This window comes from Cynara cardunculus (assembly GCF_001531365.2).
Source record: "Cynara cardunculus var. scolymus isolate 2C chromosome LG 3, CcrdV1, whole genome shotgun sequence".
NCBI lineage: Eukaryota > Viridiplantae > Streptophyta > Magnoliopsida > Asterales > Asteraceae > Cynara > Cynara cardunculus.
This window is the reverse complement of record NC_037530.1, coordinates 33094800-33114057: the sequence shown is the minus strand read 5'-3', so window position 1 is coordinate 33114057 and position 19258 is coordinate 33094800. Positions and strand designations below refer to the sequence as shown.

Here is a 19258-nt window from a genome sequence, read left to right as displayed (position 1 = left end):
GATACTAATATTGATATATTTTTGTCAAATTTTTATGATATCTTCAAACATATATTTTATTCAAAAATAAAAACATCATTGCTTTCTCAAAATCACATAAAGCCATATTATAACATCGATTGAGATAAAGAATAAAATGAAATATTAAAATCACGATGTATCTTGCTGCATTGCACGAGTACTCTTCTAGTATTAATATAAACTCAATCATCATACTAAATCCAAGAAATAAAATGATATTGGTTTGCATCAGGTTAGGTTGGGTTCAAATAATAGCAACTCAATATCAACTCAATACCTACCGTTTGAAACTTTTACAAATCGATTAGACATCGGGTTGCTTCGGATTAAATTATTTCTAGTTGGATTGAGTTGATCGGATTTTTGAACACACTAAATCAAGTCATGCATTTAAAATATAAAATAAGAATATTTTGATGTTTGTACAGGAGAAGAAAATAATCAGTTAGAGATGTATTTAGCAATTTTCCTATTTAAGAAAAAAAATGGTAAACTGAGTAGGAGAAACCTGGTTTGACTTTGAGTTTTGGCGATGAAAGGAGTGTGGTTGGAGGACAAATAAGCATCGAACCAGAGATGGCCACGTGTATGAGCTACAAACTCCAACACGATGACCACATGGAACCCACCCCTCATTTTTGGCTTTTTATAGACACCACCTGCATCTACCATCTACAACCCTCCGATAAAACGAAGCCAACTGTTTGTACGGCCATCGGATTCCAGCGACCGCCCATCCTGCCATCCATCATTTATTCCGATTCACCTACCAACAGATTTCCTGTTCGATTTGGGAAGATGATGTCAGAATCACAGTCAGGCTGCTGGACCAACGGTCAGAACTCTGGTATGTCCGCCGCTGATCATGGCTCCGGTGAGATCATGTTGTTCGGAGTCAGAGTCAAAGTTGATCCGATGAGGAAGAGTGTGAGTATGAACGATCTCTCACAGTACGTACAACCTGCCACTCATGATTCGTCTAGTAATAGTAACAACCTTGATGGTTCTGCCGCCGTTGCTGCCGATATCGGTTACGCCTCCGCTGACGATGCTGTCCGTAACCACTCCAATGGTGGAAGAGAGCGCAAACGAGGTTAGATCTCGCTTCTATACCTCTAATATCAATGATTTATCTCTTGTGTATTCGTTTGTGCATATGTTTTCGTATTTGATTGCAGTAGTAATTTCTCATAATAGGTTTTCTTATCGATTGAACTTCTAGTATTTCGTTGATGACGTCGTCTGCTCAATATATTTGGTAGGGAAGGAATACGATTTTGCATGTCTGAAATTGGAAATTTGCTGTTCTTAGGTTCTGTTTTTAGGCATTTTACAAATTTGTTGCTGTATCAAATATTATGATATTAATCTTCTGATTTGATCTTAACTCATCAAAAAAACAGGGGTTCCATGGACCAAGGAAGAACACAAGCTGTTTCTCTTAGGTCTGCAGAAAGTAGGCAAAGGGGACTGGAGGGGAATTTCAAGGAACTTTGTGACCACACGTACCCCTACACAAGTCGCAAGCCATGCTCAGAAATATTTCCTCCGCCGTAGCAACCTCAACCGCCGCCGCCGTAGATCCAGCCTCTTTGATATCACTACTGATTCGGTGAGCAGTCATCCATAACAGATATGTCTAACAAACCAATTGATTCGTCTGCACGAATTTGAATTCGTTTGGTCAACCAATTTCTGGTTTGGCCTAATATAAGTGAAGTGCAAATTAATTATTAGGAAGAACGCAATCTGTGAATCAGTAGTAATAGCAACTAAGATGTTTTTGAATGATGATCAGGTTGCAGGAATCCTAGTGGAAGAAGAGCAAGTTCAAGAAGATAACAACAGTACTCAACCTGCACAATCACCTATGATGTCTTCACAGCATATGTCTCCTCTAAGTGGATTCCCAATGGCTGCCTTCCCAGCCACAGTGGGTCCGATCCCAATTCCGTCACCAGTACGGATGGAGAATCAAATGGAAACTGCGACTTTCAGTAATGGCAATCAACTCAACAGTGGATCAACTCAACTCGTTAGCCCAATTCCCTTGCTTCCAACACCCGATCCATCAATAACTGCAGATCTTAAGTTGAATCAGAAACACGAAAGGGACCCGTTGTCGTTATCTCTCAGCCTCTCTCTGTCGTATAACAACAATCGATGGGAATCTTCTGCATTCCAGGTGATCTCAGGCTTCAACAATGGAGATGGTCTAATCAGTGTTGGTTAAACATCACAAAAGGGAAAATAAAAAACAAGTCATTCTGCTGGTAATTAGTCTTCCACTTCAATTTAATCCTTTGTTTATGTACAGATCAGGATATGTTTAACTTATGATTATGTTTGTTGTTGTATGCATACCCACTTATTAGATGCATGTTCATGTGTCTCTCATATATGTCTTGCAATTATAAAAGTCTGACAATCTTGTTCACTGGGGTGGGAGGATACTGTAACACCTAAAAGAGCAAGGAGTAGGTTGTCCCAATAATTTTGCGAAACTATGGTGAAAGTTATTGATAGCCTACAACTTAAAACTTGCAAGAAGTTCACATATCCAGTTTTTTATACATGAGAGACGAGTTGTTACAACAGCAGTCAAGTTTGAAACAGATACAAATTATTTTCTCGTATGATTAGCACTATATAGTGAAAATATTTTGGTTGTATTGTAGTGAGTTTGTGTGATGGAAATGAGAAGAGATTTGGGTGGATGGGGTGGGGTTATGTTGGTATTCAATGGTGGTAAGATGAGAGTGGTAGGACCCTTTGTGTTGGTAGTGGTTTTGGGTGATGTGTGCCATTTTCATCTTGATGTTGGTGGTTTTGCTGATATTACCACCATAAGTCCTCTGTTGAAAAACGACAAGAACAATTTACATATATTATTATGCATATAAATACAAATACAGTTGTTCTTTGATTGTTACGTTTGTTTATTGGCAATTGCTATACTTCCATTTTTTATTCGAGTTTTAAAAGATTTTTATACTTTAACAAAAAAAAAACTTACTCAATAAGTGCTTACCGATAAAATTTAACACTATTACTTACTTATCGGGTAAGATATTAATCCACCAAAACAACACCATATGCAATAATTTACCTGATAAGCTCTTGCTATAGTAAGAGTCGTCGTCTTCACTTACCGGGTAAGACTCTTGTTCCTTGTCTCGCTCTTACCGGGTAAGATTCTTGGTCCTTGCCACATTCATCTGGTAAAGTAATGTAACATGGTAAGCTCTTACTTGGGTAAGCGTTTGATAAACGGCCCCTTAGTCTTGAAGAAACTATTGGAGATGGTCACTATTACAATAATAAGTTATATTTCCAAACCATATGTTTATGTCGTTACAAAATAGAGAATTTATCGTGATAGACCAAATAGGTAAAACCACTTTCATAATAATGTCTTTTTTTTGGTCTCGTTTCCTTTATAATTGAAACCTTGCATCTTAAAATGTACGTACAAATATTGTAACCACGTTATGACCATTTGGTACAAGATGTTTTTAGTTAACACCGTTTCGACTAATAATGAATTTGACAAGTGTTACTTAAGTCTGGGTTTGCTTTAGTTTCCATCTATTATAATCGTAAAAGATGCTCAGAATGGATTTATGTTTAACTTTTTTTTACCTTAATACCCTTTTATTATTACAAGAATAATATACCACTTGATATCAAGTTATCGAACCGTAAATAACGTAACTTAAAAACTAAAAGATAATAGAAAAGACTCAAAACAACTGTTTTTATACTTTTGCTTTCAATATCGTTCTTCTTTTATTGCTAGTTTAAAGTTTGACCAAACTATGATGATCTACATCGTGATTTGGTTTTCGGTTTCACCAATCACGATAGAGTCAAACTCCGTGAGCTCTATCTTTTTCGCTAACTCTTTTTTTTTTCAATATATGCATCATCTTCATTTATTTTATCGGAAACTAAGATGATAAAAACTTATACTATTTAAACATTTTCATGTATCGAAAACAATTTAAAAATTGAAAAAAAATTACAGAATCTTGGAAGCAACAAAGAATGAAATTCCCATAAATTAACGAGCGGTCAAGCCCAACTTTTGAGGACTTCAACCACTCCTCGTACCATTTCTTAAGGTTCTCTACGCAATTTCACGTAAATTGCAAATATATTCCGATTCAAGTAAGATATTTTAAGAGGGGTGTTATTATTTGAATTTTTTTTTATATTTTTTTCGCAAATTAAAAATATAAAAAATGAAATTTGTTGTTGATATATGTAAAAAGGACCAAGAAAATAATAGGTAAGAGGTTCAAATAGAAGAAATTATGGTTCGTTTAGAATCACAAATCAAAGCTAAGTGGGTTAAAGTATCATAATGATGTCTTCGAAAATTGATATTTTCTCAATTTTTTAAAGTTTAAAAACAATCAATATATTTTTAAATTTTTAAATAAAACAATTCATTAAACAATTACAGTAGACAACTTTAGGGATTAACCATAACTTTATATTTATAAATATAATATTAAGTTTTTTTTAATTAACTTGAATATCCAACACGTTATACGAGTCGACTAATCCCAGGACCACTACCTGCTTTGCAAATAGCCTAGAGTCACCGCATTCGAACCTCCGTGACCACAAGGGGATTTTTATTCTTTCTTTGATTTGAACCTGAGATCTTCAGGTACTTTTGATCTTTGGAGTCAAACTCAAATCAATCAGGCACCACCCTTATGATCATAATATTAAGTTTTTATAAATACATATATTATTTTGTTATTATTATAATATTAAATTGAGTATTTTCACATTCATTTTGTATTTTAACCATCCGATTATTGTTTTCGATTTTGCAATTTCAATTATGAAAAAGTAAATTTCCTCAGTCCGATAAGACTTGTTATTTGATTGTATGTTATATACCCGTGTCAATAAAATCAATATGTTTGGCTCTGGGCATATGCCTATATTTAGAGGTTGTTTTTCAAACGGTTACTTAGATAAGTGTTTATTGGTAAAATTTAACATTATCATTTATTTATTGGATAAGATTTTAGTTCACCAAATTGTATCGTATGTAACAATTTACCCGGTAAACACTAACCGTGATAAAAACCGTCGCACACTTATCAAGACGCTTTATATAAAGTGAAGTATGCTTTATTGAAGCCCAACATAGTGGAGCCTTTATTTTTAGGAAGAGGAATTGGAATCGAGTACATGATCTACAAAACAACCTTTTCATTCTTACACTTTTGATCACAAAAAAGGTCCAAAAAAAGATAAGAGAAAGAGAGACCCTTTTTTTCTTTCCTTAACCCTTAAGTAGTTCAAAAGACTCCACAACTCACATCCACCTCACAACATCTCTCTCTCTCTCTCTCACACACATATACACACGTAGAGGTTTAAACGAGAACATCTTCATTTTATGAGAACGCAAGAACACTCTTATCACATATGATAATACACGTGAGCGGATCCTGTGATGTGCGGACGACGTGGTCTACGACTTAAGCCGCACCAAAGATTGTCTGCGTCTATAATTTAGCATCACATGTGATGGTCTTGATGAATTATAATATCACATCAACAACAACCTTATCACATGTGATAATACTTATGAGGAGGCTTAGTAGTGTATGGGCGACTTGACCCGCAACCAAGATCACATCGAAAATCGACGTGTCTCTGATTTAGTATCGCATGTGTATCATATGTGATGAAATAATAGTATCACATGTGATTGTCTATAGTGAAAGAGTATTCTCGCGTTCTTGTAAAATGAAGGTGTTCTCGTGTGAACCCTTCCCTATATATATATAGAGACTTGGGATCATGTGAGACCAAGGTTTTTCGTGAGACCCGTAAGACCAATTTTCAACCCTTAGATTAGATCTACAATCTAAACATTCATAATCACAAAATTGCCACGAGACTTCTCAATAATCACAAAATTGTCACCGTGCAACTTTAGACCATTAGATCATTATTTTATAAAATTCTATTATTTGCCGGACTCGACACCCGTCAAATTTTTGGCGTCGTTGTCGGGGACTCGACAAGTTTAACTGTTTATGCCAAGATCGTTTCGTGCAGGTTCACCATTGCCAATTGATCTGGAAATTGAGAAAACCGCAAAGAAGCTAAGAAAGTAAGCTAAGCTTCGAAAGAAGCAAGACGCGTCTACTTCTTCACCGGTTCTCAATATTTGGAAAGATATTGAGCTGTCATCCGATTCAGAAGACCAAACGGAGGAAGAAGAAGAGAAAGCTCATTTTGAGCAAGAAGAACCGGTCATCGAGACCGAAGAGAAAATGACGAATCCCGAACGCACTTTAAGGGAATGGGCAGCACCCAATGTCGTCGAGCAATCTCTTTGCATCACCTATCCGGCAGAAGAGGTAAGTGCAGAACTTAAGACTGGTTTAATACACTTACTACCTCGTTTTCATGGTTTAGCTAACGAAGACTCGTACAAGCATATGACCGAGTTCCACATGGTATGCTTGGGGATGAAGCCGCAAGGCACGACGGTAGAGAATCTCAAGCTGAAGGCATTTCCATTCTCCCTAGTTGACGCAGCTAGGGAGTGGCTTTTCTACTTACCGCCGGGATCTATCACCACTTGGGCGCAAATGGCGAGAGCATTCCTCGACAAGTATTTTCCCGCATCCAAAGCCGCCGGGCTTAGAAGAGAGATATGTGGGATCAAGCAGAAGGACATGGAGTCATTATACGAGTATTGGGAGCGCTTCAAGCACCTTTGTGTAAGTTGTCCTCAACATGGAATTTCTGATGAATTACTAATTCAATATTTTTATGAAGGTTTGCTACCAATGGAAAGAAAGATGATGGATTGCCGCGAGCGGAGGAGCTATAGTGAACAAGACGCCAACTCAAGCGAGGACTTTGATAGACACCATGGCGGAAAACTCCAAGCAATTTGGAGTAAGGAGTGACATTGGCTGAGGCGTTAGTGAGGTACATGTTAAATCTTTAGAAACTAAAATAACTGATTTGACTAACCTTATGAAACAGCTTGCCATGGGTAATATGCCTCAAGTCAAGGCATGTGGATTTTGCTCATCAGTGGCACACCCCACCGATGCATACCCGACTTTACATGAAAAAGAAGAGCAAGTGAACACCATTGGGGGTAGCAACTTTCATAACTCAAGCAACCGAGCTCCCGACCTTTTCTCGAGCACATACAACCCCGGTTCGAGGCAGCATCCGAATCTGAGCTATGCCCCGAGGTAAGGACAAGGACAAGGCCAACAATTTCAGCAAAGAGGTTCATTCCAGCCGTCTCAGCAGTTTCAACCTCAACAATTCCAAGCACCGCCGGATTTCAGCAACAACATCAACCGAAGGCACCATTTCAGTCGGGTGCCCAACTTCAACATCAAGTGTCACCGCAAGCTCCTAGTGGCTCAGGTATGTCATTAGAGGATGTAGTTAAGTCTATGGCTGCTAACATGGTGAAATTTCAATAGGAAACTCAAACGAGTATTCAGGACCTTCAGGCCACCGTTGGCCAATTAACAAACAAAGGTAAATTGTCGTCTCAAACAAAGACGAATCTGAAGGCAAATGTGAGTGTCGTCACTTTGAGAAACGAAAAGGAGCTTCAAGAGGTTGGAAAGAAGAAGAAAGAAAAGGTTCACGAGGAAGAAGAAGAGTTAGAGGTCAAGACATCCACTTCGGGTGCAAAGGATGTCAAAGAAGAGGAGGCAAAGAAGAAGACACCTGAAGTGATAGTTCAAGCACCGCCATTCCCGAGCCGGTTCGAGAAGACAAAGAGGGAGAGTGAAGAGAAAGAGATTTTTGACACATTTCGGAAAGTTCAGGTAAACATCCCTTTATTAGATGCAATTAAGCAAGTTCCTAGATATGCTAAGTTCTTGAAAGAGCTTTGTACGAATAAAAGGAAACTAAAGGGTAATGAAAAGATAAGCATGAATCAAAATGTGTCTGCTGTTTTGCAAAAACAGTTACCACCTAAGTGTAAAGACCCGAGCATGTTTACCATACCTTGTAAGGTAGGCAATGTCTCGGTAAATCAAGCCATGTTGGACTTGGAGGCATCAATTAATGTTATGCCATATGCCATTTACTCATCTTTGGATGTTGGGCCCCTCAAGCCAACCGATGTGGTAATCCAACTAGCGGATAGGTCTATTGTCTACCCTAAAGGGGTATTAGAGGACGTACTAGTTCAAGTGAATGAGTTGGTCTTTCCGGCAGATTTTATGTTATAGACATGGAGGAGAAAAATGCCTCCAAGGCCGGTATACTTTTGCTAGGTAGACCATTTTTGAAGACCTCTAAGACTAAGATAGATGTCCATAGTGGTAGTCTGACAATGGAATTCGATGGCGAGATGATTAAATTTAATATATATGATGCCATGCGATATCCGAATGATGTTTCATCTTTATGCTTTGTTGATATTATCGAGTCTTTATCTGATACTATATTTTATCTATCTAATGAGGATGTGTTAGAAGTAATTCTAGACAGGGATTTAACAAATGGAAGTTTGAAGAAGCTTGCCCAAGAGTACAAGCTTGATGATGATTTTGTAGAATTGGTGTCTTGGATGGAGAAAGGGCGAGTACAAAAGCCAAGGTATGAAGTTTCTAAAGTAGATTTGTCTATATCTCACACTAGACTTTTTCCTTCTGTTGAACAGGCACCCGAGCTAGAGTTAAAGATGCTACCACATCATCTGAAGTACGCCTACTTGGGAGATAAAGAAACCCTTTCGGTGATCATATCCGCCACACTATCACCGAATGAAGAAAGAGAGCTTGTGGATGTTTTGAAGGAGCACAAGAGGGCGATTGGATGGACCATCACCGACATCAAGGGCCTTAGTCCCTCACTTTGCCAGCACAAAATCCTACTAGAGGAAGAGTACAAGCCATTCCGAGAGGCGCAAAAGAGGTTGAACCCACCGATGATAGAAGTTGTCAAGAAGGAGATACTCAAGCTTTTGGACGCTAATATGATATACCCAATCTCTGACAGCAAGTAGGTAAGCCCGGTCCAGATAGTTCCTAAGAAAACTGGCATTACTGTGGTAGAGAATGCCGAAGGTGAGTTAGTGCCCACCCATGTTCAAAATGGGTGGAGAGTATGTATTGATTATCGTAAGCTTAATTCATTGACTAGGAAAGACCATTTTCCCCTTCCATTCATAGACCAAATGTCAGAAAGGTTAGCCGGTCGTACTCACTATTGTTTTATGGATGGTTATTCAGGTTTTCATCAGATACCAGTGGCGAGAGAGGACCAAGAGAAGACCACGTTCACCTGCCCCTTCTGTACATTCGCCTACCGGAGGATGCCTTTCGGTCTTTGCAATGCACCGGCGACGTTCCAACGATGTATGGTGAGTATATTTTCAGAATATGTAGATAACAATATTGAGGTTTTTATGGACGATTTCACAGTTTATGGTGATTCGTTTAGTTCATGCTTAGATAACTTGACCAAAATTTTAAAGAGGTGCATTGAAACTARTTTGGTTTTAAATTATGAAAAATGTCACTTCATGGTCAACCAAGGTATAGTACTTGGTCATGTTATCTCGGAAAGGGGTATAGAGGTTGACAAGGCAAAGATCGATGTCATAAAATCCTTGTCTTACCCCTCGAGTGTTAGAGAGGTCCGTTCTTTTCTTGGTCATGCAGGTTTCTACCGACGTTTCATTAAAGACTTCTCGAAGATCACTCAACCCCTTTGTGAACTTCTACAAAAAGAGGTAGACTTTGTTTTCAATGAGGTATGTAAGAGTTTATTTGATTTATTGAAAGATATGCTTACTTCTGCTCTTATCATTCGACCTCCAAATTAGCAATTGCCATTTGAGATTATGTGTGATGCTAGCAATCACGCCGTCGGGGCGGTATTGGGACAGAAAGATGGTAAGAGCCCTTATGTTATCTATTATACATCACGATCACTTGATAGTGCACAATGCAACTACTCAACCACCGAGAAAGAGTTGCTAGCAATTGTTTTTGCTTTAGAAAAATTTAGATCTTATATGCTTGGCACAAAAGTGATTGTCTTTTCAGATCATGCCGCATTGAAGTACCTGCTCAATAAGAAAGACGCAAAGCCACGGTTGATAAGGTGGATTCTCTTACTCCAAGAGTTTGATTTGGAGATTAGAGATAAGAGCGGAGCTGAAAATTTTATTGCCGACCACCTTAGCCAGCTAGTATTGGATGGAGAGCCAAGCCCACTCACTGATGAGTTCCTAGATGAGAACCTCTTCTCTGTTTCGGGCGAAACCCCATGGTATGCAGACATTGTTAATTATTTGGTTTCAAAGAGCTTCCCAGGTGAGTTATCTAGACCCAATAGAGAAAAGATTAGGAGAGAGGCTCGTCTCTACATGTGGGACGAGCCATACCTTTGGAAACATTGCCCGGACCAAGTTATCCGGCGATGTGTGCCCCAAGGGGAGTTTCAGTCTGTTTTACAGTTTTGTCACACTCATGCTTGTGGGGGCCACTTCGGCCATAAGCGGACATACCGAAAGGTACTTGAGTGTGGGTTGTATTGGCCGACCCTTATGCGAGATTGTTATCGCTTTTGTAAGAGTTGCATGAGATGCCAAATGACGGGAAACATTAGTTCCCAGAATCAAATGCCCCAATTTCCTATGCTTGTGTGTGAAATTTTTGATGTTTGGGGCATGGATTTCATGGGACCCTTTCCCGCATCTTGTGGAAATCTCTATATTATATTGGCCGTTGACTATGTCTCAAARTGGGTTGAGGCAAAGGCCACTCGAACTGATGATTCTCGTGTAGTTGCAGATTTTGTCAAATCTCACATATTTTCAGGTTCGGGACGCCCAAGGCCATCATCAGTGATCGAGGCACCCATTTTTGCAACAAGGTCATTGGCGCTCTTTTCAAGAAATATGGGGTTATCCACCGCATCTCCACCGCCTACCATCCACAATCAAACGGACAAGCCGAGGTATCAAATAGAGAGATCAAGTCCATTTTGGAGAAGACTGTGAATCCCAACCGGAAAGACTGGAGCTTAAGGCTTAATGACGCTTTGTGGGCCTATCGTTCGGCCTACAAGACGCCTATAGGTTTGTCTTCTTTCCGGTTGGTGTATGGTAAACCTTGCCACCTCCCGGTGGAACTAGAGCATAAGGCGTATTGGGCGGTGAAGACATGCAATATGGATTTGGATGAAGCGGGATCGCATAGGAAGCTTCAAATTCAAGAGTTAGAGGAGATACGAAACGACGCCTACGAAAATGCTCGCATCTATAAAGACAAGCGGAGTGTTTGGCACGTGTCGACACTCACAACCGGTCTAAAATCTGATGAGTAAATGTTTTTATACAAGTCAATGATACATGATTTGATAAAGAACTAGTTATACTCATCACTAGAATTTATTCGTTATTGTTTAAAGTTCTCAATTTATTTTGCATATTTAGGCTTTTTTATCAATCTTCCAACTCCCCCCCCCCCCCCTTTTTCTATATAGTGTTTTATTGTTAATGAATTCGCACACGGTTAGTTCTTGGACTTACGGTTAACACCGAGTCCCTAAGGAGACGACCCTACTTATCGCTATCACAAGTTGTGTTTTAAAGATAATAGGCTTATTTTATAAAATTCTATTATTTGCCGGACTCGACACCCGTCATCTACAATTAAATAACATATAGTATAAGTTACCAATGCACATTATTACATTTTCTTTTAATGTTTCCAAGATACTTTTGACACCTTTCATCATGCTTTCACCCTCTCATACTTCTATGTCTTCTCCTCATCCCCCAATGTGAGATTCAAACTGATATTCACCATGAGTTATTAAAAGTTATTTCATTCATCTCCCATTCAATTGCTCTAAAACTCTCAGTCTCGCTCTCGATCTCTTGATTCTTTGCTTTGGTGTAAATTGAACACATTTGTGGAGTCATTTAAATATGTTGGATTTTAAATATATTTGATTTTAAACTGTCATACAATTTTTTCATCGATAGACTGTAATTGGATTTGGAACCATAACTCTTATTTATTCAAATTGTATTAATATGGAAAGACCAATTGTAACTTATATCATCATTAAATCTTTTCTAATAAAACCAGTGAAACTTCAAAATCATTAAAATTCACGACTCCGCCGCATTGCGCGGGTACACAACTAGTGTGTGTGTGTGTGTATACATATATATATGGTTTGTAATCGCAAGTTCAAACGAGAATACCATCAATTTGCAAGAAGACAAGAAATTTCAAGATCTCATGAGATTATAGAATAAGATCACATGTGATACAACACGTCCAAAAAGACAACAAACTTGGTCAACGGGACCACAGGTCATGGGAAAGGTCACCCACTTATGGCTGGTCAACGCGACATGTTTGTGTCAAATGTGATTACGTGTTTTCCATCACATGTGATCTTGGAACTTCTCGCCTTCTCTAAAGTTGACCGACCTTTATACGTGTGTGTGTGTGTGTGTGTGTGAAAAAGTAATGGAAACACACAGAAGACACCCCCATTCCTGTACATATGTGCCAAAGATGCTGTAAAGAAAATATGAGGTTTGATCTCTTGTGATCTGAACTTGTATGGGAATCCAAGTGAAGTTGTATTACATATCCAAAAAAGCTCACAATCTACTTTATTATTCAACAAATAAATACTACTATCATTTGTCAAGGAGATGAAAGCCAAGGGTTAGGTGCCACATAAGTGTAACCATGGAAATGCTCACCTGCTGTCGGTGTAGGCGCAGGCGAGTCATCTAGAGGCATTGCAGTCCAACATTTGTCAAAATTTTCAGTGCACTCTTCACCGCTCACATCTGGTCTGAACTTCGGTTCCAACCCTCGAGACTCCAGTTTCTTCCAGTTGATCGTTTGAAACCATTTATGACCTTTAACATCATCACCACCCCTCGGACCACTGCCCAATCTTGCTAACGGATCTTTTTGCAACAACTGAGAAACATATATAAAACCGAATTAGTTCTCAAGCGATTAAGGTCAAGTCCATGGCAAAAGCTTCATCAACTTACTCCTTTGAGCAAAGAGTGAGCTTCACCGCTTAAGCGTGGTAACAGCTTCACTTTTTCATTGATGATCTTCTCCTGAAGTTTCTTTCTGTTTGAATGAGTAAATGGCGGCTGTTGATAAACTTATATGCAATTAGAATCCAAATAAACCAAACCAAACCAAACAAGTCCAGTATATCCCACACGGAAATGAGATCTAAAAATAAAAGATGAAAAATTAAAAGTTAAAGAAAATCATTATTCAACGTGTAATTTACCTTCCCAGTTAACATTTCGTACAAGAGTATCCCAACGCTCCACCAATCTGCATTCTTATTGTGGCCTTTAGACAGTAGTATTTCCGGAGCCATGTATTCTGTGGTCCCACACATTGAATTCGAGCGGCTGGATTCATCAATTTCCTTTGCTAGACCAAAATCTGTCAGCATAACCTGGACCACAACTACTTGTTCAAAAACCAAGCAACTGAAAAGGTATGAAAAATATTCTCAAACACTATTGAGTTTGCGGGCATGGCAATTACATGCCCATCTGCATCCATGAGTATGTTTTCAGGTTTAAGATCTCGATGCACGATCCCGCTCTGGTGAAGATGTGAAACAGCAGACACTATCTCAGCAGTATAAACCCTTGCTTGATCCTCGCTACCCAAAAACATTCCGAGAACAAGAATTAAAAACATAAGCATACATCATGATAAACCATCCACAGGGTAACAAGCATGTACCTGAAGATTCCTTGTCGGTATAGGTGAAAAAAAAGATGGCCTCCATTAATAAAATCCAGGATCAAATACAGCTTGGTTTTTGTCTGTAAGAATGCATTGCAAAATATACAATTAAGAGAAGATGAAATGGAAGCTAAATCTGAACACAGAAACCGTGGCATTTTATCTTGAGTAGAAGGCTGTTAAGCACCCCTGTGTCTATACAGATACAGCTTTCATGGCGCTTAAAGCATGCTAGCCACAAGTGTTGAAAACAAGTTTCTTAATTATGAACAGAAACCTGACAACACGTCGGTTTGTGATTCACAAATTACAATTGTTTGGTCAGGAAAATTAGATCACTGCATTAAGCTTAACTCTATAACCTTTTTCATTTTAAACCTGTTTCCTACTAGCTACCAAGTTGGATCAAATGTTCTCTCTCTCTCTCTCTCTCTCTCTCTCTATATATATATATATATATATATCTTTCTCACTCTTTTCTCAAGCCAGGAGTCTTCACAGAAATTGTGGCTCTACCCTTCAGGGTAAAGTCAGGTTTACGTACATCTTACCACCAACCCCATCCCATATTGGGTTCGTTTGGTTTGGTTTACTAAGTTTGACCGAGGAGAACTAGCCCGTCCCTTTAATGAATCAAGTTCTAGGTTCTGTGTGCACCATGGAGATGTGTGTTCTAAATGTTAGAAGCAGTTCTTCATATTGATCTTCAAGTGTGCTGCAGAGCCCATTCATGACAGTTACTATACGTTTGGTGCCTCAGAGGGTGGCGTCTACCCTTTTTATATGTTTCATTTCAATACTTCTATCATGTTTACTTTTTGGAGCATCGCATACCCTCTGTTCAGTCATTAGGAAGATAAAGAAAGATTGAAATCATAAGAATAGAATCATCCTGAAATAGCATTAAGTTCCTGGCTTGTATGTATTTGTTATAGGGTATTCTAGTTCATAGGGAGTACATTCAAATTAATTATCCTAACTTCCAAAAGTTAAGGCGGATTTGGTATATCATGTTTTGTTTTATAGGGTTTATCTTGATTAGTATAGGCAATTCTGTTCCTAAGGTGCATGGGTTAAAGCATATAGGTTTCACAGGAGCTCAATTCATACTTCACAGGGCTCAATACAGCTACAAGTGCATACAAACTCATGTAAGTAGGCAAATTATTACAAAAATATTCTGTCAACCACCTTTGGTTCCTTCAAGCATATGTGACGATTCTACCCTATTCAGCTCCCTATCAATATTATAACGAAAGTTTAATTTATCATGCTTCTCTCTCCCACACACTTGTGTAAACCAAAGATGCATCGGTACTCTCTTTTATACTAAATAACCTAGAAACTAGACTAGTGAACTTTCCATACCCCAAAGGATCATCCTGTACTCTCTTCCATACTCAAAAACAAAAAAAAAAACTAAACTTGTCAACTAACATTTCTACGGTTGGCAGGTAGAGTTTGCATACCAAAAATGCCCCTTTAAGCTTTTCCTTTTTGTGGGATAAAATTGTCATCGTTCTCCTACCTATGTTGTCTACCCTGGAGACATTAGACCAACAAAAAAGAATTCCTCATCAGTCAATCCATGAAACTTGAACGGTCAGTGTTGTGATCTTGATTGCCTGATCTTATGAACTTGAAGGGCATGATCTTGTGACCAACACATTTATTTCTTCAAATTGCTATTAATGTTCAAGAAAGATTCCAAGATTGCATAAATTCTTAAGCAACCACATAGGAAGCCAAAATATTTTAGGCAGGAAGTACTCCACACTCCGTTAGAAGCACCAATGAATTATCATACTTCAGTATTCCAAATATGAACCTTTATAAAACATGGATACTCTTTACATATTTAAGATAGTCTTTATAGGTTGGACTCCCTCCATCCCACTAAGTGCAGCATTTGACTATTCCCTCATTCAAATGGGGATTACACTGCTAATCACATATGTCCTTACATCAAAGATTTAAAGTAAATTTTTAGTTGATCTACATTACATCATGAATGGGGGATAGAAGAACTGGAACACACTACATTGAGCTTCAAGTTTTCAATTAAAGTAAAGCCTGTGGGACCTAGATGTACTATGACAAACACATACATCTGTAATGAGATGGGGGTGAATAGGTCATTTGTATACAAAGTTTTTTCTGAGAAGGGAAATCCAACATTTGGCAATCCCAAACTAAAACCTATTGATGGCAAAAGGGAGCAACTGTTATGGGTGTTTGACTCAAACATCTTTCCCTTGATAGTTTGACATTTTGTTGACGCATGCATCTTCCAATATTATTAACAAAAGCTTTATAATTTAATTAAAACAACCAATCAATCCAGATGTGCTATAATGAGAAAGATTCAAAGAAAACCCTCATCATAATAAGAACATTAAAGCAAGGCTTAAAGTTAAACCGAAAGTACAAGTACCTGAAAAGAATAACGAAGCTGCACGATGAAGGGATGAACTACTTTTGTGAGTATATCCCTTTCAGCTCTCATATAATCCACATGATTATTTTTTATGATGGTGTCCTTTCTCATCACTTTCATGGCAAATATCCCATCTCCAATCACACCCTCGACCTCACCATTAACACAGCTCCTATCCTTCCTTCTCACCTGAAATACTTTGCCAAAAGACCCTTTACCAATTACCCTCATTATCTCAAAATCCCCAGGTCCAATCTTATAATCCACTTCACCTTTCCCTTCAGCTTCATATCCTTCCTCTTCCTCAGCCTTGTCGACTTTGATCATATCGTCTTCTTCTTCTTCTTCTTCTCCGGAACTATCGGGTTCGAACTCATCATGGTGAAGAGAGAGGGATTTGGAGAGGGTGTAACGAGGGGAAGGCCCAATGAAGGAGTGGGATCGATTGTGGATGATTTGGGGGTCTCCAATGAAAAGGTTAGGGTTTGAATTAGGATTAGCTGAAGATGATGAAGCAGGACCAAAAACATCAGCAAAATCAAAATCTTGTTCGGCGGATGATGGCGGAATAGTGAGGTTATTGAGTTTGCTTGCTAAAATCGATTGTAGGGTATTCTTTTGCTGAGCCGTTGACGCCATTTTCAAGTTCATACTTGTGGGGAGGTGATTTTAGAGCGAGAATCTGCCAAGAAATGATTCAAGGCGGAGTAGAAGACTTGGGGTTACATTTTATAAACGCGATGATTTCTTACTGATCCAAAAAACGATATTGATGATGGAGAATATGAAGCTACAAAGTTTATGTATTGGATTTGTGGGTTTTATCTGCTAACAAAACACAAGTATTTGTTACCTTTCACATCATCTTCATAAGCTTTGGAGAGACGAGAGAGGGGGGTTGGAATGGAGGAGAGATCGTAGCGTTTGACAACACCATCTTCCAGTTAATATAATCTTTTTGATATTTATTAAATATTTAAAATACCAAAATTATTAAAATTAAAGTTTTTATAGAATTTTTGTAATGAATTAATGTTTGGAATGATTAAGTCATTGGATAATTTAAAAAAAAAAAAAAAATCCTTAAACACTCTAAAACATGTTAAATAGCTTATTATACTTTCTAAAACATGTTAGATACATTTTTATGATTTGATACCACATTTCATATTTGCATATAACCCATGTATTTTCATATAACATGAAATAAAAATATACACATTGATTCCAAATGTTTAATTTGCTACATTATAAAAGTATCTATAAATTTTTTTCCATATACATCAAGTACAATACTTGTAAACATAACAAGTTCTCAAGTACAAATAACATAATATCTTCCAAAAATCCACATATTTAAAACAATCATAATTTCTTCACATATTTTTCTTTCCTTTATCCTTCAAATGTGGTTGACATGTAATGCATATTTTAAAACACAAAATAAGAATTAGACCATAAAATCTAGTGAGAAATCTATTTTTATTGTTATTACATGATGAAAATCACCAAAACATTTTTATAAAGCCCATATTTAAATTAATAACGAATAAATAATGTTTTATCAAAACAAACCTCTTTGTCGCATCATATAGATGAGACAACTTCATCTTATCGCATCATGACCCATTAAAGTCTCAAACTTATCGCATTAAATAAACAAATAATCAAGTTGTCGTATCCCACATGTAATACACCAACTTATTTTCTATTTTTTTAATTTGAAAAATCACCAACGAAATATATTTTGTTTTTAATTAAAATAAATTTCATCAGTAATCCTTTTTAAATCTTTTTTTATTTTATTTAATTTGAAAAATCACATACGGATTATATTTTATTTTTAATTAGAATAAATTTAATCAGCAATCCTTTTTAAATCCTTTTTTATTTTATTTTTAATTTGAAAAATCATTAACAAAATAAATTTTATTTTTAATTAAAATAAATTTTATCAATATTTTTTTTTAAATGTAAGTATTTTTTTTAAATACAAGTACTTTTTTGGTATATTTGTTTCATTTTATAGATGTAAGTACTTTTTTGGTTTAATAATATGAGACTTAATCATTCAAAATATAAGAGTCCATTGGGTTTTTTCAGACTTTCTCAATTATTTTATCAAATTAACCGGTTGTATAGGTCATAAGAATGTATCTAGCAAGTTTAGAAAATTCAAGAAGTTATTTAACAAGTTTTGGAATATCCAAAGACTTATTTGTTCAAAAAAATTGTCCAAGTACTTAATCATTTCAAACACTAAAGTCTATTTGGTTTTTTTAGATTTTTCCCAAGTTTTTAATACCATGAAACAATTTTGATGATTAAGAGAGAATTTTAAATTTCTTATATAAAAAAAAGGTAAATTGCATGAAAAAGTAACCTATTTTGTTTCGATTCATATTTTGTGTAACATACTTTTAAAATTTTGTTTTGGTGCCTATGATTAAAAATCTCGAACATTTAAACACATGGATAACTTGTTGTTTAAATATTAATAGGTTTCATACAGGCATCGCAAATGACATTGGCAACCAACTCAAAACTTATTTGTTGATATGTTTATAACGGGAATTTTTTTTATTTACACTTGCATTTCAAAAGAAAAAAAGTAATCTAACAACGTGAACAACATCAAATGTTCATTTTCTTTCAACATGGAAGCTAAACATCAACTCAAACAGATCCAAAACGCAATGATTTATAAAGCATATGCAAATCCATAAAAAAGATGAAAAACATCAACTACAAGTACTATTAAAAACCCAAAATCTATATATAAATATATATATATATATATATATATATATATATTAAAGGAGAAACCATTAGTGTTTGAGGTGGCATCTCCTAAAGTCTAGAACCTTATTTTTCTTTTTTTCTCCTTCATTTTCTCAATATCCACAACCATATTTTTTGTCATGTTTTTTTGTTATATATTTGCATTCAACTCCAAACTATTCATCTTCTTCTATATTAATTTAAATGACATAACTCTAAA

The 19258-nt window shown here is 36.8% G+C and overlaps 2 protein-coding genes and 1 pseudogene across 2 annotated transcripts; 2 read left to right on the top strand and 1 right to left on the bottom strand.

Annotated features, from left to right (window-relative positions):
• Positions 1-688: 688 nt before the first annotated feature.
• Positions 689-2417, top strand: LOC112509619 (transcription factor MYB1R1-like). Its single transcript, XM_025114672.1, has 3 exons — positions 689-1114; positions 1425-1633; positions 1820-2417. The coding sequence occupies exons 1-3, from the start codon at positions 820-822 to the stop codon at positions 2252-2254; spliced, it is 939 nt and encodes a 312-aa protein (XP_024970440.1). The 5' UTR covers positions 689-819; the 3' UTR covers positions 2255-2417.
• A 3915-nt stretch (positions 2418-6332) lies between these two features.
• On the top strand, positions 6333-11062 carry LOC112509176 (annotated as a pseudogene).
• Positions 11063-12602: 1540 nt separating this feature from the next.
• On the bottom strand, positions 12603-17159 carry LOC112509936 (serine/threonine-protein kinase AtPK1/AtPK6-like). The gene is made up of 6 exons (XM_025115149.1): positions 16255-17159; positions 13818-13900; positions 13614-13734; positions 13348-13521; positions 13094-13201; positions 12603-13016 (listed from the first exon to the last, which is right to left on the bottom strand). Exons 1-6 carry the CDS (start codon positions 16906-16908, stop codon positions 12732-12734), a joined length of 1425 nt encoding a protein of 474 aa, XP_024970917.1. The 5' UTR covers positions 16909-17159; the 3' UTR covers positions 12603-12731.
• Positions 17160-19258: the final 2099 nt, after the last annotated feature.

What these genes read in the sequence shown, in the direction of transcription:
- LOC112509619 (XM_025114672.1), top strand. Translation starts at nt 820, where the DNA reads ATGATGTCAGAATCACAGTCAGGCTGCTGGACCAACGGTCAGAACTCT. An exon ending in TGGAAGAGAGCGCAAACGAG is followed by an intron (nt 1,115 to 1,424) that starts GTTAGATCTCGC and finishes TCAAAAAAACAG; the next exon opens with GGGTTCCATGGACCAAGGAA. An exon ending in TTGATATCACTACTGATTCG is followed by an intron (nt 1,634 to 1,819) that starts GTGAGCAGTCAT and finishes AATGATGATCAG; the next exon opens with GTTGCAGGAATCCTAGTGGA.
- LOC112509936 (XM_025115149.1), bottom strand. Translation starts at nt 16,908, where the DNA reads ATGAACTTGAAAATGGCGTCAACGGCTCAGCAAAAGAATACCCTACAA. An exon ending in TACCGACAAGGAATCTTCAG is followed by an intron (nt 13,735 to 13,817) that starts GTACATGCTTGT and finishes GTTTTTGGGTAG; the next exon opens with CGAGGATCAAGCAAGGGTTT. An exon ending in TCATGGATGCAGATGGGCAT is followed by an intron (nt 13,522 to 13,613) that starts GTAATTGCCATG and finishes GTTGTGGTCCAG; the next exon opens with GTTATGCTGACAGATTTTGG.